The following is a 21,220-nucleotide window of genomic DNA, read 5'->3' as shown; positions in this document are numbered from 1 at the left end:
GTTGGGAATGTTCTGAGAGCCACAACTTGGACCATGTGACAGTGGTACCACCTGACCACCACAGCTTCATTTAGGTGCTACTTAGCCATTGATGGTGCCATAGAAATGCACAATTCAGAGTCTGACAAGTAGAAAGTCACGTTATTTCGAAAGTACAGCAATTAAAATATGGTATGAACACAGCTTTAGTAGTGCTAGTTGGCTAACGCAACATTTCAGTAGTGCAATCTTGAAATGGATAAAGAGCTGAACTGCTTATCCTGACAGCAACCCAAGTAACCTTATGATCATGCACCAGCGAGGCTGTTTATGGAGAACAGGAGGGGACCAAACACTGATCCTTGAGGCACCCCATGTGACTCCTACATTCCTCTTCTTCAGTAGATCTGCCCGTGAGCAGACCATCATGATAACAGCCAAAGCATTTGTTTATGGTCCTTTTGAAAGTGTTTTATTGAAGAGACTCCTGATTCCTTACTTTCCTCAAACCTTCACTCACAGATGAATATCATACAGCCACAGGACAGCCCGACCATCACATCACATCTGTCGTCCACACCATCTGTGAAGAACCCAGCATAACGACAGCATGTTTGCTTGCTGAGCTCTTGATGTCATTAAACACTGCACAGGAAACATCTTCAGATAGAAAGTCCAGCTGCCAATTCATGACCTTCTCATCAACATCAGGTTCAAGTTACATATGAGACCAAGTTCAGAAGTCAGGTGGTGTTTAAAGCTTTATTAACTATACTATTTAACTAGCAGAATATAGTGTAGCTCACCCATGTTCCTCAGACACAGCAGGCATTGTTACAATTCATACATACATAGCAGAAATGTGCTAGTCAGGAACATCCATGGAGCAGTAGATGTCAACGAATTCATGAACACATGATGTGTGGATAACAGCAATATTCAATATCATAAGAGATTCGGGGTGAACCTGACAATAATACAGAAAACAAACACCTTATTACTGAGGTAAGGAGAAACACCCCCTTTAGCCGAAATCACAAATAAAAGACCAAAATAAATGAAAAACATGAATAATGATGTTTGATGTCCAAGTCTTGAGTTTTTCATGAAATCTTAGAGATAATTATCATGTAGTCCAAGAGCTGATGTGCAGTACATGTCACATCTGGAATGACAATATGGACAACACGGAGCGGATATTACAGGAGGAAACAAACAAACAAACCAAATACATAACATGATTACAAATGCCCAACTTTTTTTTTTTTTTATAGGAATCTGTGTGACAGCTCATCATATATACACATATATAATGAACATACATATAAAATAAAAAAACATGAACAGACAGGAGTCTGTCATGACACAGGAAAGCCACTGCGATCTGAAGGTTTATGATCTACGGACCACAAACAGCAGATGACATGCAGATTTCTGCTGGTGTCATATAATATCAAACATTATACTGTAATATTAAATATCTCCATCATGGACAGAGACATCAAAAAGATCTTTATCGACTTATTCTCAACAGAAACGAACAACAACAGGCGAGACGAGGGACACGTCCAGTCAGATGTGTGTTTGTGATGCGTGTTGTACAGGACAGACTGATGAAAGCAAACACACAAACCCTCTGCAGGTCTACCAGCCGCTGTTGTCCCAAGAGTCCTCAGCCACTTTCGACGTGCTCTTCTTGTCCTTGTCATCTCCAGCTTTCTCCCAGTCATTGTTCCAGGTGTCCCAGTTGTCTGCAGCACTATTCTTGTTGTTGGACTGAGCTTCTGAGCCCCTCTCTACAGAGCTGCTGCTGAGAGCTGAGTTACTACCGAAGGTTTCCCAGAAATCACGCTTAGGCCCCTGGTTCTGATATCCTTCTTCGTAAGCAGAACTGAAATCAAACCAGCAAAACAAACAACAGTGTCTTTTTTTTTTTTTTTTTTGATTGACGAGTGCATGAAATGCGTTCAGAAATCTATAATAAGGACTTTTGCATTTTGGTTCACAACTCTGCAATCGTAATCAAAATTATGTGTTTCCTCTGAATCCTTAACCCTCAAACAACAAAATCTATATCTCAAATCTATATCCAATTGCATTATAAAAATACATTATATAAAAAAAAAAACCTAGGGCTGTCAGTTTAACACGTTAACTTTATTTTTTCATAACTAATTACGCGATTAAAATATTTTATTGCAGTTAACGCATTGGCCCCGCCCCCAGGCCTGTACGTCATCTTACATTTCATATAGTTGACGGTTGACAAATATGATGAAAGGCAACAACTCCCGATGCCCTAAAATTCAAGATATTGGGGCAAAAATGCTCCTGTATGAGTTTTTGTCTCATATATCACATGATAAGCGATATCACATGAGCAGCGAGAGCAATATCACACAAATGCTGCTTATGTCTGAATACCACGAGTGCAAATGTGATTTTACACAACAGTTCAGTAAATAAGAAGTTAATATTGTGTTATATTTTAAACACAATATTGTCTGTTTTTGCTAACAAAAATATTACTAATATTAGTGAAAGACTAATGTTGTCCACAGGATAACAAATCTTTATAGATCTCACAGTTGAACTCGGTGTCAATGATTCCATAGATTGACTTGCTGTGAATTAATTGCAGAAATATCATTGTAACTGCGTGAAGTTTAGTAGTGAAACCTAAGTTTAATCAGTTTGCAAAGAAATCTGTAATATCCAAAAACCCTTTATTTTCATATATCCTAATAATACTGACATTTGTCAAGTCGCCAGACATGACTGAATGTACTGATGTCCAGTTAAAATGGAGAGACAATATTATTTGTCTGTTATATACAGATCATAGAACAATACTTCCATACAAAGATGCTTAAAGAATCATATTACATTTGAAGAGCGACATGGCCATCATATTGTCTGCATGAGCCATTTGTGCTGGGACCTGATAATTACTGCTCGCAGATATATTTCAAAATTGAAAATATAACATTTGAAATGTTTTGCAGTCAGTTTTGTTTAGCTTGCTTGCTGAATAAAAGTATAATTTTTTTAGATGCTGTATTGTACTTTTCCCCATAATTGTATGTTCAAAAATCATGAAAATTCTCTTCATATAATTAATGCTACTGAATAAATCTGTAATTACCCATCATCAGAGGCCTCTTGTTTCCCACCAAAGAAAGATGTCATGTCCTTCCAGCCTTTAGCGCCTGCACCCTGAACCTGCACAAACACACAGAGTCTCAACACCACTGACCCCGAACAGTTCAACCACAGAAAACCAGCTGAAAATGATTTTAGACCCCTTCACCCATATAAACTACCAATAATGGCACAGTAAAAACATGTGACTTCATGGATTTAATCTCACTGTAGTTCCCAGTGTTGGTGCTGCTGACCTTGACTCACTTCAGTTCAACATAAGGAGCGTGTGTCATTAGTTTATGACTGAAATGAGAGCCTGGAGCAGCAGCAGATGTGTTCACATGTATGAACCGTGCTGGCGAAAGGAGTTGGAATGTGCACGGTCTAATTTTGAGCTGCAGGCAAAAGTAGTGTAAAATGTCTGTTTTGGTCGAATTTGAGGTTCTCACAAAACTGAGTTCCTTAAGCCCTCTTCTAGCAATCCCAAAGCTCCAAATAGCAATTAAACAGCTAAAATGATCTTTATTTGTACATTTCCCGAGAAGTACCTATTTCTCTGCTCACTGCTGCTGCTTCTCAACACAAGCTGTAGGTCTATTGTTGCAAAGCGCAGCATTCCAGTTTTGTGACTATTCATACTGATTTGTCAATGACATGAGTACAAAGTGAAATATGATTTTCAAACCCATGCTGATGAAAACAAAACAATTGCAAAGCGCGTGCATAAGACGCACCTTTCCAAGAACGTGCGATCTCCCTATAAAGTACATTATTGCGAAATGGGTCTTGGCGAGATTCACACAAACATAATCTGTTATGTCTTACATTAACTTTTAATTAATGACTGGGGAAAACTCTGATGTGTAACATTCTATTAGATTCATGCATTACAGTAGGTCTTAATATAGAGCTGTCTCAATGTTAATCAAACAATAAAAAAAGACAGAATCACTCGCTGCTCTTGATTAAACTACTGTTTACTTGCATCTTTGCTCTGTTGCTTGGTGATTTTGCTTTATCGCCTTCAAATGGCTGTAGCTCAGTCATTTTTGTACGATTCCAACTAGTCATAAATCATTGAAGGTATTTGAATGGAGAAAATGAAAATAAATCAAAACAGCTTTTGAAAATTTGCTAATTCCAACTCATTTTGCCAGCACGGGCCACATTTGCATTTCGTTCAACTCAACAAACCAATGGTTTTGGTGAGAAAGGGTCTTTCCAAGTTATTTTGTTAAAAAGCAGTGATGTATTACTGTAAACATGACATGATTTTATTTTTAAAGACCCCATGAAACAGATTGCTTTCTTAAGTTCTCGTCTTTCCTATTAAACAGTAAGTTTGGGCGGCTCATTCTTCAACTCATGAGACAAAAAAAACGAATTTGAGCCAGCAATATTTCAGTCTGTTACTCCAGAAGACAGATACTGTACATATGAAAATGGTTTTATCTGCTACAACTAGGAGCACAGAGAGCTGTAATCTGGATTGTTTGTTTGTGTAACACCATTCCAGCTTCTATGGCTATTTTCATGGGGAGAAATGTTATGGCTGAATTATATCATGTTTTTATCTTTTTTTTCTGCTAAAACTCCAAATAATCTGGATTGTCATGGGGTCCTTAATACAAACATCCATGGCTGCTGACTGATTTCCACAGAGAGTCTTCTCATGATTACATAAGATCTTTTATGGCTAAATCATCGTACTCACCACCATAATCACAATGGCAGCAGAAAGAGAGAAAGAAAAGTGAGTTGAGACACAGAAAGAGCACAAGGGTTTCTCTCTGCTCCCGATCAGCTGACGTGTGTCACTGCATCACATCAGATGATCGTGAGCAGCCGGCAGGCTCGTACCTTTGTGGCCAGACCTGTGATGCCGACGGCCATTTCATCAAACAACTTTCCATCTTTCACCTACATGAGTCAGAGCAGTGTTAGAGAGCAGTGGACATCAGACTGAAACACGCTTCAGACTCGCCTCTATGTCGTCTAACATTTGCACTGATCAGCTACAGAAGAACTAGCTCCATGATGGCATCTGTAGAGTTCATTCAGTGAGATCCACGGCTGATGCTGAACCTCACATAGAAACATTTCACCACAAAAAAATCAGATAAACATACGTATAAAGCTACAATTTTTGACAGTTTATGCAAAATATCACTGTCGTGATTGCAATGCCATAACAGAATGAGATGGAGGTCAAACTAACACTGCTGATGATAGTACTTGTTAGTGTATTTGGATGCATATGATATACTCTACCATCCAAAAGCTTACCATCAGTAAGATTCATTTTAAAAGCAATTCAGCAAGACTGCATGCAGTTGATCAAAAATTACAGTTAATACATTTATAATGTTACAAAAAGATTTATATTTCAAGTAAATGCTGTTTTTTTTTTAAAACATTCTAATAATCAAAGAAACCCTAAAAACAAAATGTATGACAATTTCCACAAAAATTTCGGGCAGCACAGCTGTTCAACATTGATAATAATCAGAAATGTTTCTTGAGCAGCAAATCAGTATATTAGAATGATTTCTGAAGATCATGTGACACTGAAGACGGGTAATTATGCTGAAAATACAGATTTGATCACAGCAAGCAATTACGGTTTAAAAGATATTCACATAGAAAACATTTATCTGAATTATATATTTTATCATCAACTAAATGCAGCTTTGGTGAAAAGAGACTTCTTTCAAAAACATTTATAAAAATCTTTCCTGCCCTAAACTTCTGAACGTTGCCATGAATATTTTTAAAACCTGGATAAATTTACTCGTATACAACATTAGTTTTATCTAAATGTAGAAAATGTACTTTGGCATGAAAATCTTTCTGCGTCTCATTTACCGGCAGCGCTGTGAGAAACACACTCGCTCCTAACTAGACTAGTTACATGCTAGTAACAAACATGCAGGTTACCTTCTCCTGCGTGGGCTTGATCACACTGTCATTTAACGTCTGTCCCAATTCAGCAGCCTGAGAGAGAAACACATGGGTGAACACACACTCACACAAAATGGTGCATTTCACACACACAAACAAAACCTGATGAGTCACAGCACATACATGACAGACCATCAACACTGTGAGGAGGCATGATCTGTCACATGACCTTCAAATGGGAGTTTTTATTAGCTGCAGTGAATGGGGGGAATCAAGTGAAGTAATGATCTGCATACTGAATGCTTGTCACATGTCGAGCATCTGACTCAGTGTTCTCACACACACAGAAACACACATGCGTGCAGCATGCGGTGAGTGTTACCGGCTCAGGCGGTGGTTTATAGCCCCGTAACTTCATCCACAGCAGCGGCGGCAGAGACAGAATAAAGCAGCGTATATAAACTACGGCTGGCAGAGGTCTTACTGCTGGACTTTAGGGAATAGTTCTGCCAAAAATTAAAACTTACTGAAAATGTGCTTCCCCTCTGGCCATCCAAGATCAGGATGAGTTTGTTTCTTCATGAGATTTGGAGAAATGTGCCATGTGAGAAATGGGTGCTGTCAGAATGAGAGTCCAAACAACTGATTAAAACATTTAATTGGAGGAAGTGTTATGATGTGTTATGGACTCATTTTAGTTAGAGGTCATGGTTTGAAGTTAAAAACGTCTTGATGGATTTGTGTCAGCTTTTGTCTTCTCCAGATGTTAACTGATGGACTGGAGTGGTGTGGATTATTGTGATGTTTTTATCAGCTGTTTGGACTCTCATTCTGACGGCACCCATTCACTGCAGAGGATCCATTGATGAGCAAGTGATGGAATACTGAATTTCTCCAAATCTGATGTGAAGAAACAAATACATCCTAATATTGCATGACCTGAGGGTGAGCACAATTTCATTTTTGAGTGAACTATACCTTTAACATGGTCTTCTGTGATCAGCGTTCCTCACATCACAATCACCACTTTTCATTTAGATTATGATGGTTTAGTTCAGTATTTTCTAGAGGTGCAGCCCATGTGTTTGTTGTATATCAGCCCATGTGTGCCTGCATTCACACACACTAGTTCTTTATCTCACAATTGGAGAGTGTGTGTGTTTATTTTAATAAGATTCAGTAATCAATATCAGTTTGTTAAAGTGAAGATGGATCAAATAGCAGACCTGCCAACCTTGGAAAAATGTATTGAGTACCATCAGTGTGACGGGACAGGACAAGGTTCGGGGGGAGGGGGGCTAATGTCAATGTCTAATGTCAAAATTATAATTGCACAATGAAAGTAAATGTTAAACATTTTCCAAAGGTTAGAACTCAGGGTCTGCACTCCGTCACACACATCTTTGTGCTATTCCTGGTATACAGTATTTTAGAGTAAGCAGTTGGGATGCAACAATACAGTTAGCCCACGGTTCAACAAATACCTCCGTTTTTTTTGGCACAACTCCAGTACGCTTATATACACTGTAGAAAAACATTAGGGGTGCTCCGATCAGGATTTTTGAGGCCGATCACAGAAAGCAGTATCTGCCGATACCGATCTTTTTAAAGCTGTCTTTTTATCATGTAGAATTATGTTGATACTCCGATCAGTATTTTTAGACATTTATGCAGTGCCTGAATTTCATTATTGAAAATGGAGGGAATTCCACGAGTGCCATCTATTATTGCCTTGTTTATCTAAATGTGCTTTTTTCCTTTAAACCTAGCAAAAAAGCCATATGTGTTGACTGTGAAACACAGTACACTTTAATTATATGACATTTTCATGTCAATCCATGTTCATATTTACCACAAACAATGTGCTGTCGCTTTAATTCGGCGCGTGCAGTACAGCAAAGATAGCCTCGGTGCGGAAACCATCTCGGCACTGCTGCAGACGCACCGCTCATGGAACGCACTACCGGACCACAACCGTGTGCTCTGATCCTTTAACAAGAGCGCGGAAAAAATACACACCGCATATGCACTGCAAACGGAATATAATAATAATGTGAACCTGGTGTCATGCGTGTGTGCTTCGAGCTTACAGTCTCCAGGAGAGCGCACGAGTGCTGATTGGTTAAACACTGGCAAGAATTAACACTAAAAGCAATTTATATACTTTAATAACAATGCAACACTGCCTCTATAGTGTAAGTGACAATTCCTGTGTCAACTATGCAGCGTGCAGCTAGCTTATAGCGCAGAAGCGATGCGGTTTGAAGCCATTTGGACATTTTGAGAGAGAAAGAGAGAGCTTGCGTGGTGATTCACACAGGCTGGTTATGAAATTATGTCTCACAGAAAGTTTCAAATGACTTCATATGTTATTTAATGAATATGAATTGTACCTCACCTTCAGCATTATAATTATTTTACCTGCGCCGGACAGAGATTGAGATCAGTTTTTGAGATCTGCCTTTTTTTGAGACCGCCGATCAAACATCCCAAAGCGATTATAGGCCGATAATGATCGGTACCCGATCAATCGGAGTACCCCTAAAAAATTTAAAATTTATTTTGAGAGAAGTATTATTTTTATGGACTGGCCATTATTTAGTGCTATAAACATGTAATGTCCGTTTCATTCATATTGAAAGCCGGAGGGCGCCCTCGTGCAGAAAATCCACATATGCATCACAGAAGTACTAGAACTGATGACGCTCCAGGAAATCCCTAATATGGACAAAGGCATTGCTGTAGCTGAACAAAAACAATATAGAAACACTTAAACTGATCAAACAAAGACAATAAGCACTCGACTACAACAATGTATAGTTTATCTGGGTTCTTTAAGCCATCTCCGGTATTTTCATAACATATTTATACTCATTGCCAATCGACATAGCTTATATTACGGTAGAGATTATTTTGCGTCATTCTGTGATAAGAAGCCACATCAGATCACAAAAGGAAATTATTACTAACATTCAACTGATGTTGTGGAGTATGTTATAATATTTGTAATTTTTGTTGGACAACAGGTTTAGAAACGCTTCTCCTTACAAGTCATCACAAGGATAGATGTTTGGCGTGTATTGTTTTGTCAAATGCTCATTATAGCGGGGAGGCGTTTCCTCATCTCAGCGCGCAGACTCACGGACACGCACAAACAGAGCCAGTATGGAAAGAAATAAAATGCACCAAAATTATTTAAACGCAAAACCGAAAAAACACTTTGACTGGTCGATCACTTCTTTTGCGGTTGCTTGATTTGAGTACCACTACAGAGGCGTCACCAGGTTTTGACGTAGTTTAGAGTGACAATCGTACCAGCGTACTTTGAGGTCAAAATGCGTATCCGCTACACAAAATGCGCAGGTTGGCAGGTCTGAAATAGGTCAATTGATATTTTAAATCAGTCCTCGTATAAAACAGACTCGAGTGATCAGATTGGAGCGTTTCACGTCACACTGATGAGACGTACCTTCAGAGTTGCTTGGCTGGCCAATTTTGTGGTCTGTTAAGGACAGAAGATGAAAAAGTGTCTTTATAATCACAATCCCATTAGTTATTATACATGAGCAGCTGACACACACAAAGTCACAAAAATCATTCATCACAATTAATCATTAAACGGTTCAGCTTGAAGAGGTCATGCTGGTTTTTCCTGGCTCAAAATGAGGCAGAGGTGGTATCCGGATTATGTGCACACATTGTACCCACCCTTTAACTGGCGGTAACAAACACTTTTTACATGCAACGTATTTTAGGTGTTCTAATAATTACATAATTGAAGAAAATTATAATTATCAAGTTACATTTTACAAAAACAAACCTGTTGAACATTAAATTAAATACAGCATAACACCTAAAAGTTATGACCTCCTTGATCCACGATTTAAAGGGTTAGTTCACCCAAAAAATAACATTAGCCCATGCTTTACTCACCCTCAAGGCATCCTAGGTGTATATTACTTTCTTCTTTCAGACAAATACAATTGGAGTTATATTAAAAATTGTCCTTTCTCTACAAAGCTTTATAATGGCAGTGGGTGGGTGTTTCTGTTCAACATTCCAAAAGAAGTCAAATAAAGTGCATCCATCCATAAAAAACCGTGCCTTACACGGCTCCGGGGGTGAATAAAGGCCTCCTGTAGCGAATCGATGCATTTTTGTAAGAAAATATTCACCCCCGGAGCCGTGTGATGCATGCTTTATTATGGATGGATGTGCTTTATTTCACTAATTTTGGACAAAAAATTTTTTTTTATATCATTTTGACTGGATTCGTCTGAAAGAAGAAAGTCATATACACCTAGGATGCCTTGAGGGTGAGCAAAGGATGGGCTAATTTTCATTTTTGGTTGAACTAACCCTTTAAGAGAGAGATTTAAGAAAGTATATATAAAAAGGTGTCCTTTTATTATTACTTAGACAAAATGCTGCCCAATTCTTTGAGAAACTGAAATATGTCAAATAACAAAACTAAATTTAAATTTTATAACAAAAAATAAAAATAAAACCATTTTATTTTTTTATTAAGATTTTAATCGCGATGTAAACAAAAATGCTGCAATACATGCAGCATGAGCAGTTTTTAATCTAAATTACTTTGTATAATTTCGAAATTTCAAGCAAAAACAGGATGGTTAGACTGTAGTTTTGTGAACCTATACTACATAAAACATATCTGAATGAAACAAACTGCAGACAGGCTGAATGAGAATTTACTCTCTGCCAGCAGGTGGCGCTTATGAAACAGCAGCTTTTCCTTGGTTACTGCTGTAAACAAAACAGCACTCCAGTTATGAACACTTCCCCCAGTTGTATCGCAATTTGTTTAACATCTCAACCGATTTGAATTGTCACATTGTTATTGGTTTTCAACCTAGTAATGGTAAGCTCATCATCAGAATGAGAGTGCAGGTTATGATCGCACAATATGAGTGACATATGAGCATCGAATGAGCTTCCTCTGAGTCAGAGCAGCGATCGCGAAAGAGAAAACACTGAGACAGTGCTGGAAGCTACTAATGCTCATCACATTGCATAATTCAGTGGAAAATGCACAGAAATTATGATTCTGTCATAGAATTATGTCATCTGTCATAGATTCAGAAATGTAAAGTGAATGTGTAAAGATATCAGTATTTCTTCAAATGTGAACACTTTTGGACTAAAAGCCCTAATGGATGCTGTTCAGTGGTGTTTGCACGTGACTGTCTGCCTGAGTTTCACTACAACCAGAGGCGGCACAAAATTTGACGGCCGCCTCATAATTCTCTATGCAGGAAGAACCCAGCTGTACACCGTTTGACAGACACAACACACAGAGGAGCCACATTATTAACACCAGCTTTGGTGTCTCACTGCTTCATAAAACATATTCAAGGCACAAATATTCCTGATCTAGCAACTCAGATTGGCTGATGTCCTTCACTAGAAGGTTTAGTGGTGTGATGAAAGTTAGGTGAACAGTCGGTCTCATGTGTGTGTGTGAGCAGCAATGTACTTACACTGTCTTTAGCGACCGACGCAAATTTACTGGCTCCAACGGTGAAGCTGCTCCAGCCCTGAAACACACACAACACAGGCAATGGTAACGATGGATGATGGACAGACCTTTGTCAAAGCTGCTGCTGCTGCTGTTTTACCGAGTAGATGGAAGACATGGCATTGTTCATGAAGTCTTCATCTTTACTGGGCAGGTTGGGAGTGTTTCCAAATCCCACATATCGATTCTCCTGCGCACCAGATGCTCCAGTACTGAAACACCACAAAATCACAACCATATTCACACATAATAACAGACCACAGATCACAGCTGTTCACACATATGAAATAATATGATCGTACAGATGCGTGATATGGACACTTGCTGGGGTGAGGGGCAATTCCCATCCCCATCTAGAGCTTTCTGTTTATTTGACTGTCAACATAGAAGAATGTTGAGATACATACACGTATACAAATGTATACAACAGTTCTTTGTGGTCCTCGAATCTGATTGGCTGATAAGAGTGCGATACTAGAGTGATAACAGAGCTCGTCCAACAGCGTCACCATTTGTATCGCTCCGCTTGCCGTAATTCTCACAGCGAGTGTCGTGGCAGATGCCCAAATCCACTATAAGGTTTTGGCAAAATCTCATCGTTTATGTAACTTCAGTGCTGTATATCAGAGCGCTGCTTTTGTACTTTTGACTGAATTGTCTTGCAACTTTTACGATGGCTGTTGTTTATTAAATATTATTATTTATTGGTAAACGGTGTGTAGGTTTGTAATGGTGATTTTAGTTTCATTGTTCTGCCATTAGATGGTGACTTAAGTTGTTAAGACTGTTGAGACTTTTAAATTTAAAAAAATACTGAACTGCAGTTTTGAACAAGGAGGTTGTTTTTTTCTTTCAAAAAGTCGTATGCAGCCAACAAATGCACCGAGCAGCGTTGTCATCAGGAATAACCCCTAACAGATGAAAGGATAGTACGAGCCTATCGGACATTCAAACTAATTGTGAATATGAGTCTGAGCTGAAGAATAAAAGCTGGATCAGATGCAGGTAATCACGATTGCTCAGTCAATCTTTCTCTCATTATACTCTACTATACACAATACGCCGCTTTTAATACAGTAACGCAATAAGCTTTTAATGAATCAACTCAACGTTCCTTTGTTATTAGTTCTAAAGTGATGTTTTGGAATTGGTAACAGAGACTTGGGCTCAGCTGTTAAACTGTCAAACTGTGATTTGAATCCATGGCGGAAGGAAGTAGTTCTGCACAAAAGAGTGTTTTTAAAGACACCGTTGTTATTTTGTTTATGTATTTACACACTCGTGCCATCAAACTGTTGTATAAATGCAATATCACACTCGTAGACGTGAGATATGGCTATATATCGGCAAGCTATATTACCTACGGCCGAATCACAGCTGTGCCGATATACAGCCATATCTCACGTCTACTCAGGTGATATTGCTTATGTGACAATTTTTCACTGGTGAAAAATCATGCATTTACTAAACTTTTAAAGCAAGCTTGCTGTTTTAAGCATATAGTTTTGTTGATTAGATTTTTAAACCACAATTTATTTTGTGAATAAATGTCTCATTTTCGCATTTAGTGTCATGAATGTGACACACACGTTTTGGAAAGTTCAGGGACAAAATGATGCCCATTAGCTTCCATGCAATTCACCAAAAATCAACACTTAGGGGGGACTTTTTTATGCTTACCTTAATTTCTCATGTTTTGTGTGTGTTTTTTTTTTTGTTAATGCAAAAAGATGAACAACTACTTTTGTCATTTCCATGAGTACAAATCTTAATGTTTAAGCATATAATGATATTCTAGGGAGTTGTGTGCTTCTAATGTTATAGCAACAGTTTGGACAGAACCCTTTTCTATTCTAACATGACAGTGTCTCTGTGTATAAGACACGGTTCAAAAATAAATGATTGATTGAGTCAGTGTGGAAGAACTTTACTGGTCTGCAGAAACCTCTGCTTTGACTTTAAATGCAGACCTTGAGCCAAAAACTCATAATCAAACACCAACGATTTGTCTTGTACATATATGTGTGCAGTCATTTTAGACACTTCCAAAACTGTTGCAACAGAGATGGAAAGACAATTTTAAATACATGAATTATGTTTCCATCTTTAATGCCACAGTTTTGGAAGTGCCTTTTTCTGTTCTAAAGAGGGGGGTGTGCCAATACTTTTGTCCATATAGTGTATGTACAAGTCATTGGTGTATGGTGATGAGTTTTTGGCTCAAGGTCTGCATTTAAAGTCACAGCAGAGGTTTCTGCAGACCAGTCAAGTTCTTCCACACTGACTCAATCAATCATTTATTTTTGAACCGTGTCTTATACACAGAGACACTGTCATGTTAGAATAGAAAAGGGTTCTGTCCAAACTGTTGCTATAAAATTAGAAGCACACAATTCCCTAGAATATCATAATATGCTTAAACATTAAGATTTGTACTCATAGAAATTACTAAAGTAGTCAAACCTGTTCATTAGAAGGGGTGTCCAAATACTTTTGGCAATATAGTGTATATACACACACACAAACTTAAATAATATTTAAAAAAGAGGTAAAAATAAGTGTTGCAGTGCACTTCCACAACTTCCCGAAAACTACAAAGCATTTATTATAATATAAAAATAACACAGAAAAAAAATATTAGACTAAAGAATTGTTAAAAACACACTGCTGAATATATAACAAAAAAAACTGAAAATAAAATTAAGTCAATCATCCAGCCCTAGTCTAGAACTAGTATCTCTCAAAGTACTAGAAATCGATAAGATCAAAATCCCCTAGCAACAATTATCCTTGTTTTCAATATTTTCGCATTTAATAAATGTTTTTTTTTGGCTAACGATATAATCAAATATGACAATGACTGAAGTCATCTCAGCGTTTAGTACGTCTCTTTGAATCAAAACTCTGCTTGGTCAGTGGAGGCCTTCTGTCTTCAAACATCTGAATGTAATGATGGATGAGGGAAACACAAAACTCACTTCTGATAGGAGTTGACATCATCAGTCAGCCAGTCCTCAAACGCCTTATCAGAGAAGTGAGTGTGATTCTGTCCCGCAGCGGCACTGGACCTACAACGACAGCATTGCACGTGTCACCAACAGCATCATCATTCATCGTGTGCTCTTTCAGATGCAGTGAAGGGAAGGCTGGTACCGGTGGGCAGCGCTCAAGCCGCTCTTGGCCTGTGGAGGAGTCCAGTTCCTGGCAGACGAGTTCTCGATCGTCCACTCCTTCCCTTCAGCCAGCGTCGCCACCTTCAACACACAGAACACCAAACTACTGCAGAATACTGTCATGTGTACAAGCAGCCAGCAATCAAACAGACCTTCAGCACACAAAATCCGTTCGCAACAATCACAACTTCAGTCCAGTTAGAGAGGCAGATCTTATACCCTTACGATATCTTGAAAAAGGAAGTTATTAACAAGGGTCTAAAAGGTACTACAGCATAATGTGTTGCACGATATACTGGTACTAAAAAGGTATTGCGATACCCTGCTTTTAAATACGGTGCGATTCAATAAGAGCCGTATTTCCTGGGTTGCATCGTCATGTGACAGCAGGACAGTGTGTGTGTAGCACTCTGCTTCCACTCCCTGCATACACACTAGCTGTACCAAACTTTATATATATATATATGCGCAGACTGCTTGAACTTATTGACAATTTAAGAGTGAATAAACATGCATGAATGAGAAAATATAGCATGGGACGTTTTTTGTGGGCGGAGTCTATCTGGTGGCAGAAAATGACAGTTTTAAAACAGCAGTCTATGGAAGCCATGGGAAAAAAAAGAACAAAAAAAGGAAATTTGAGTTTATATTTTCTGACTTTCTGACTCGCAGTTCCAATATTATATCTCACAGTTCTGATAAGGAAAACAACTCGTCATTCTCTCTTTTCCTCTCGGCTCAGAAACATGAGTTTATATCCCTGACTTCTGGCATTTTTCCTCAGAATTGACAAACTCGCTTTTGCGGAGTTAAATCGAGTTATAAAGTCCGATCTAGGAGTTATAAACTTGCATTTGCAAGAAAAAAAAATCAATTGTGAAATGTTACGTAAAATGTTACTAGTAATAGGTTTATTATTTCATGCTGTAGGGCTAATACAATACGTCCCCTATGAACTGCATATGTGATTATGTATTATGTAAATCAATTTATGTATTCACTTTTTAATGTCATGCCAGCATCAAGGCTTTTTTTCATGGCGATTTCTGAATAAATTATACAAGGTATTCAATTAACAAAAGCTTATAAAAGACATTTCAGATCTACACTACACAAAAATTCTAAAATACATTTAAATAAATCAATTAGACACACCTCTGAATAAAACCGTTGTCTATTTACATTAAAAACAGTACAATCCAATGTTTCACAATCATTTTATTTTTTAAATCAAATTTATGCTTTAAAAGTAGAGTAATCATAGTAGTTTTCATCGAAGTGACGTAAGAGACATCTACTCCAAATTGGTCTGTTCAGATCTCGTTCAGGAGTTATTGTGCTTCAATTGCCAAATACAGTTGGGATATTCAAATTCAAAACTCTTTTCAGATCATATGTTTATTGTCAGTAGTAATTTTACCTCATGTGTCACCCAGATTATTTGAAGGCTTAAAAGACGGAGGGTCCCATTTTAACGATCTAAGAGCATGGTCTAAAGCGCAAGGCGCACTTAGGGCATGTCTGAATCTAAAAGGGTTGTCCCTATTCTCTTAATGAGTAATGGGTGTGTTTTGGGCATAATCTGCAATAAACCAATCAGAGTCTCATCTCCCATTCCCTTTAAGAGGCAGTTGTGCTCGCACCATGGCGGATTCGCTATTTTCATGGCAAGCGCAAAAGACTGAATGCGTCTCCAGAGAAGAACGGATCTGCTCGTGCGAGAGGAAACAGGTAGGTTAATACATGCAATGACTATCCATTGTGACATGTAGGCATTGTTATATTACATGTAGCCTACACAATAATAATCTTTTACATTGTAATCCTTTAGTTTTTAATATTTGGCATGCATGTGTGCTGCTGCGCGTCCCTGTGTGTGTAATAAGCTGAGTGTACACGTGTTGTAGACTCGCCTATAGGCGCATATTACTAACGTGCTCTTTAAATAACAAAAAAATACTGCACCATTGACTTCAGACCAGGTTTTAGTTGGTCAATGGCACGGCCTATTTCAGTTGCCGCAGACATCTCCCTCTCTAGTCCTGGACTGTTTTCTTTCTTCATACTTAAATGTTTATATTATTTTTATTTATTTTTAAATAATTGTTTATTTTTTAAATTTAGTGTGGCCTCCCCTTTTTTGTAATGTTACTTCACCCAGAGCCAGGTGGTTGTTACACTTGGTTAAATGAAGATACACACGATTTGAGACTAGCTTGTAGGAAAGCAGAGCGTAGGTGGAAGAAGGATAAGTTACAGGATAAAATATTACAGGAGGCTTTAGTTACTTATCAGAATGCAGTAAAAACTGCCAAAACAAACTATTTTACTGAGTTAATCACAAGGTATAATGGGAATTCAAAAGTGTTGTTTAATATGATAAATTCTGTTCTTAATCCTTCTGCCACCTGTTCTGCTCTTCCTGCTACGGTGTGCAATGATTTGTTACATTTTTTTTTTTTTCTTCAGAACATTAACAATATTAGAATGCAGATTGTGCCTGGTTCTTTTGACTCTTCAGCTACTAATTGCACATCTGTGATATTTAATCAATCAGTCTTGTATCAGAGCAAATTGGTCAGCTGAAACCTACAAATTGCTGCCGTGATATCATTGCATTAAAAAGTATTAAACAGACCTTTCAGATTATCGGCCCAAGCCTATTGACATTAGTTAATAAATGTCTTACATCAGCAGTAGTTCCTGCAAGTTTTAAACATGCTATTGTAGAGCCCCTCTTGAAAAGATCAACCATGGATCGGAGTGTATTATCAAATTATCGTTCCATTTCAAAATGACCATTTTTATCTAAAGTTTTAGAAAAGTCCGTTTTAAATCAAGTACAGGCTTTTCTAGCTCAAAATGACATTTCAAATGTTTCAATCTGGATTTTAAGTAAACCACAGCACAGAGACGGCCCTGCTCAAAGTATTAAATTATATTTTTATTGACTCTAGACTCTAGTCCTTATTTCTCACCTAGAAAAGGTATTCGAGGCATGGCTTTTGAGTGGTTCAGATCATTTATTTCTAATAGAACATTTTGTGTTAATATCGGTCAATTTTATTCCAAATCCGCTCCATTGAGTTATGGTGTTCTACATGGTTCTATTCTTGGTCCAATCTTGTTCTTTTAAATAGAACCCAATGGTGTATGCTGCCATTGGGTTCTATTTTTCAAAGGGTCTCTTTTTGTTGTTTTGCTGAAGACACTCAGGTGTATCTACCTTTACGGAAAACAGGAGACTATCTATTTGAGACAAAAAAAAAAATCATGATTCTCAATTTATCCAGAATCGTGCAGCTCTACAGAAGAGGGGTGTAATAAATGTGACTGAAAAACTTTTTTTCTAAAATGTTTCTTGTTAGTCATTGAAAGGAGAACTTTACAACCATTTCTTCTCACTACATTAACAATAAACACCATTGTGTAAATAATGGTTTCAAATAAAGAAATGTTGCAGTAAAGTAATTGATCATTAATTGAAAAAATTATTTCTGGATTAGAGTAGTTAAGAGTTTTTCAACAGAGGAATGAATGAAAGAGTCATCAGATCAATGGATGATGAAAATAATGTGTTCCTGGTGTCGGCACGGCTCACCTTGTCTCTGAAGAGCGCAGCGGCTTTGCTGTTGTATTTCTCCTGCAGGCTCCAGCTGGGGTCATAGTCACCCTGCAGATCCAGGAACATACGGAACTTACTGTTTCCTCCCGCCTTCATCTTCTCCAGCTCCAAGTCCTTCCACTTGTCCATCGAAACAGACCGTACAAAGCTATGAAGAGAAAACTCTCAAATGAATGAATCACACTTGAGATATACTTCAGACCTAAATCAACCGCTGCAGAGAGACAAACGGAGTCTGACCTGAGGTGGACGCCGAGGCCTCTGTGCTTGCCCGAACACTCCAGACAGATCCAGATCCCATACGTCACGCTGACCCACTGCGGGTTAAAGGCGCCGCACTCGAAACACACCTGACACACAAACACGCCATGCTTTAAACACACCGCATGAGAGAGAGAGAGGATGAGGAGCTGATGAAGACACTCACATTGTTCTCGTCTTCAGACCGGACCTCCTTCAGCACACGTCTGGTTCTGGGACTCGCCATCTGCCCTGAAACACACGGAGGACAACAGCACACGCTTTTATTCAATTAACAGATAGCAACTGATTAAGATTCATCATGCCTTCAACACATATTTTTCAAATATGTTTTATGCAATGACCTTGAGACTTTTACATATTATGAAAAAGAAAATTATATAGAATTTATAAAAAAATATTTTTTGAACTTAGTTAAATTTAAATATTTCAGTTACAAAAACGTATCCATTTTTAAAAAATATAGAATGTATTGCCGTCCCTAATGAAACTACTACAGCATCTGCGAAGAGCTTGAGCAACAAGATGTGTGACGACACAGAAAACTCAAATTGGACTTCTTTGGGAACAGAATATTTTTATTATAATGCGTAATTCTCTGTCATGCTTTAATTTAGTAAAAAAAAAATATTATGCAAAAAGTGTTTGTCTGTATTTAGGACAAATAAACTGCTATCTGTAAAAAAGTCTGCCATTTTAAACCAAAATTAATGTTTCAAATGTCATTTCCATCACAGAATGTGACTAATCCGAGCATCTGAGGTGTGCTGGAAATGTTAGCGTATATCTGTGGTTAAATATATTAGGAAGTAAATGAAATGAACACTTCTCACACTCTCACTTTAACCCATTTAATCCAACTGGTCACTTTTGAGGGTTTTCATTTATAAAGCTCTAAAAAATGTTACTGGCTGGAGTTTTAGTGGACTTCCTGTAAATATGTACAAAATAAAGGGTCTCAGTTAAATATGTGCAGTGTCACATGATTAGTGCAAATTGTCACATGACCAGAGCAGTTCACCGCTTGAAAATGATGGCTGCATCAAAGTTTATTAATATAAAGATGACAAAGATTTTTGGTACATGTCATCTTTAAGGTGTCTAGCATTAACATACAAATTCAGAATTGTTGAGTATGGTCACAGAATGAGTTGATTACAACAATAGTGACCGGTGCATGTAGGTCAATTACAGATATTAGTGAAGGATACACTAAAATGTTGCACTGACAAAGTTACAGTGAATATTGCACTGAATTCAAAGTTCAAATTAAGTTACAAAACTGATGTTGTGATACTGGTAGCACTAATATTATTATATGTTACAATGAAGTAACAATTTTGAAATACCTTGATGGTTGTATTTGTTTGTTTTCCTTGTCTTTTATCTCAGTGTTGTACAAGGGGTTTTATGCATAATAGTAACCCTAGAATATGACCAAACTGTTTAAAATAGCTGGGCCTCGTGAGATATATAACTATTTTGATGACTGCAGAAATATGTTAATTCGGTACTCAACTTACCGACCATAAAGCACACTTTAAAAATAATAATTAATTACATTGCAAAAACCTAACGATGGCACATAATTTGGATATTTTCGTATCTAGGAAAAAATAGTGATTAAACGTAAACACACTCTTCTATAGAGATTATTCCTCAAATACTGAATGATCAACACAGACGTCTATCACAGAGCTTTAGAGAAGTATCAATAAGATGATCGATCACCGACGCGTCTCTTACCTGCTGGGTTTGTCCTCGGCTCTGAGGATGATTAGGAGGAGGATGGTCTCATTTACTCATGAAAAGTCACGTCAAGCGATTTCCATCCGAGACGAAGCGTTTCTTAACGTTTAACGCGTGAAATCACCGGTTCATCCGACTCGACTGACCATCGAACACTGCTGCGCTGGCAGACAGCGGCATTCTGGGACATCCGCGCTGCGTCATCGACGTGCGTCGTGACGCTAGCGTCTGTGAGCCCCTGCCGGAAGAGAAGCGGAGTAGCATAATAATTTTGGTTTGTTTTTGAAATATGTATTATTTCGTATTTTGGAGAACAGCAAAGAAAAACACAGTCACGTCTACATGACAAATATATATATATATTGATTTTTTTATGCAAAATGTCGTATTCACAAATGTAAGTTCTCCGGCAAAATAAATAAATAAAAATAAAAACTTTTTTTTTTTTTCTTTTAGGAAGGAAATTGAGCATTATATTGATACTATAAGATTTTATATTAAACAAAAAGCAATTAAAACGGTGAAAGTTTGTAAACGCTTTAATATTTTTGTATTTAAAAAAAAAAAAATAGTATTTGTATACAGCCCCCCCACCCAGCACCAGACGTCATTTGGACGTCGTTTTTGGGGCTAAATCAAGTCGGCCCGTCATGGCCTTATTTAGACCAAAAATCGACGTTGAAATTTGGTCTTTGTTTGGTCCGTCGGATTTGGTCCAAATTTAGCCCAAAAATCGACGTTGAAAATTGGTCTTTGTTTTGTACGTCGGATTTGGTCCGGATTTAGGCCAAAAATCGACGTTTAAAATTGGGTTTTGTTTGGTCTGTCTAATTTAGTCCAAATTTAGCA

The 21,220-nt window shown here is 37.8% G+C and overlaps 1 protein-coding gene across 11 annotated transcripts; it reads right to left on the bottom strand.

Moving 5' to 3' along the window:
* Window positions 1-727: 727 nt before the first annotated feature.
* Window positions 728-20,604, bottom strand: LOC306857024 (ADP-ribosylation factor GTPase-activating protein 1-like). 11 transcript variants are annotated; one of them, XM_079396654.1, is made up of 14 exons: window positions 20,369-20,604; window positions 18,789-18,853; window positions 18,602-18,711; window positions 18,338-18,509; window positions 14,717-14,817; window positions 14,542-14,631; window positions 11,664-11,775; window positions 11,526-11,582; window positions 9,494-9,526; window positions 6,061-6,117; window positions 4,984-5,043; window positions 3,125-3,201; window positions 1,613-1,870; window positions 728-1,144 (listed from the first exon to the last, which is right to left on the bottom strand). In XM_079396654.1, exons 2-13 carry the CDS (start codon window positions 18,846-18,848, stop codon window positions 1,624-1,626), a joined length of 1,176 nt encoding a protein of 391 aa, XP_079252780.1. In that variant the 5' UTR covers window positions 18,849-18,853; window positions 20,369-20,604; the 3' UTR covers window positions 728-1,144; window positions 1,613-1,623. The 11 variants fall into 11 exon arrangements, with proteins under 11 accessions (XP_079252780.1, XP_079252777.1, XP_079252784.1 ...); XM_079396651.1 differs by having other exon boundaries at window positions 728-1,870; XM_079396658.1 differs by lacking the exon at window positions 4,984-5,043.
* Between the last annotated feature and the right edge of the window lie 616 nt (window positions 20,605-21,220).

The sequence above is a fragment of the Barbus barbus genome (assembly GCF_936440315.1).
Source record: "Barbus barbus genome assembly, chromosome: 37".
Classification (NCBI taxonomy): domain Eukaryota; kingdom Metazoa; phylum Chordata; class Actinopteri; order Cypriniformes; family Cyprinidae; genus Barbus; species Barbus barbus.
This window is presented reverse-complemented; position numbering and strand designations above follow the sequence as displayed.

Bases quoted from the DNA above. Each gene is read 5' to 3' on its own strand.
- LOC306857024 (XM_079396651.1), bottom strand. From the start codon at position 18,848: ATGGCGAGTCCCAGAACCAGACGTGTGCTGAAGGAGGTCCGGTCTGAA. The intron at 11,583-11,663 runs GTAAAACAGCAG...TGTGTGTTTCAG, and splicing joins CCATGTCTTCCATCTACTCG to GGCTGGAGCAGCTTCACCGT. The intron at 5,044-6,060 runs GTAACCTGCATG...TGACTCATGTAG, and splicing joins TCAAGCCCACGCAGGAGAAG to GTGAAAGATGGAAAGTTGTT.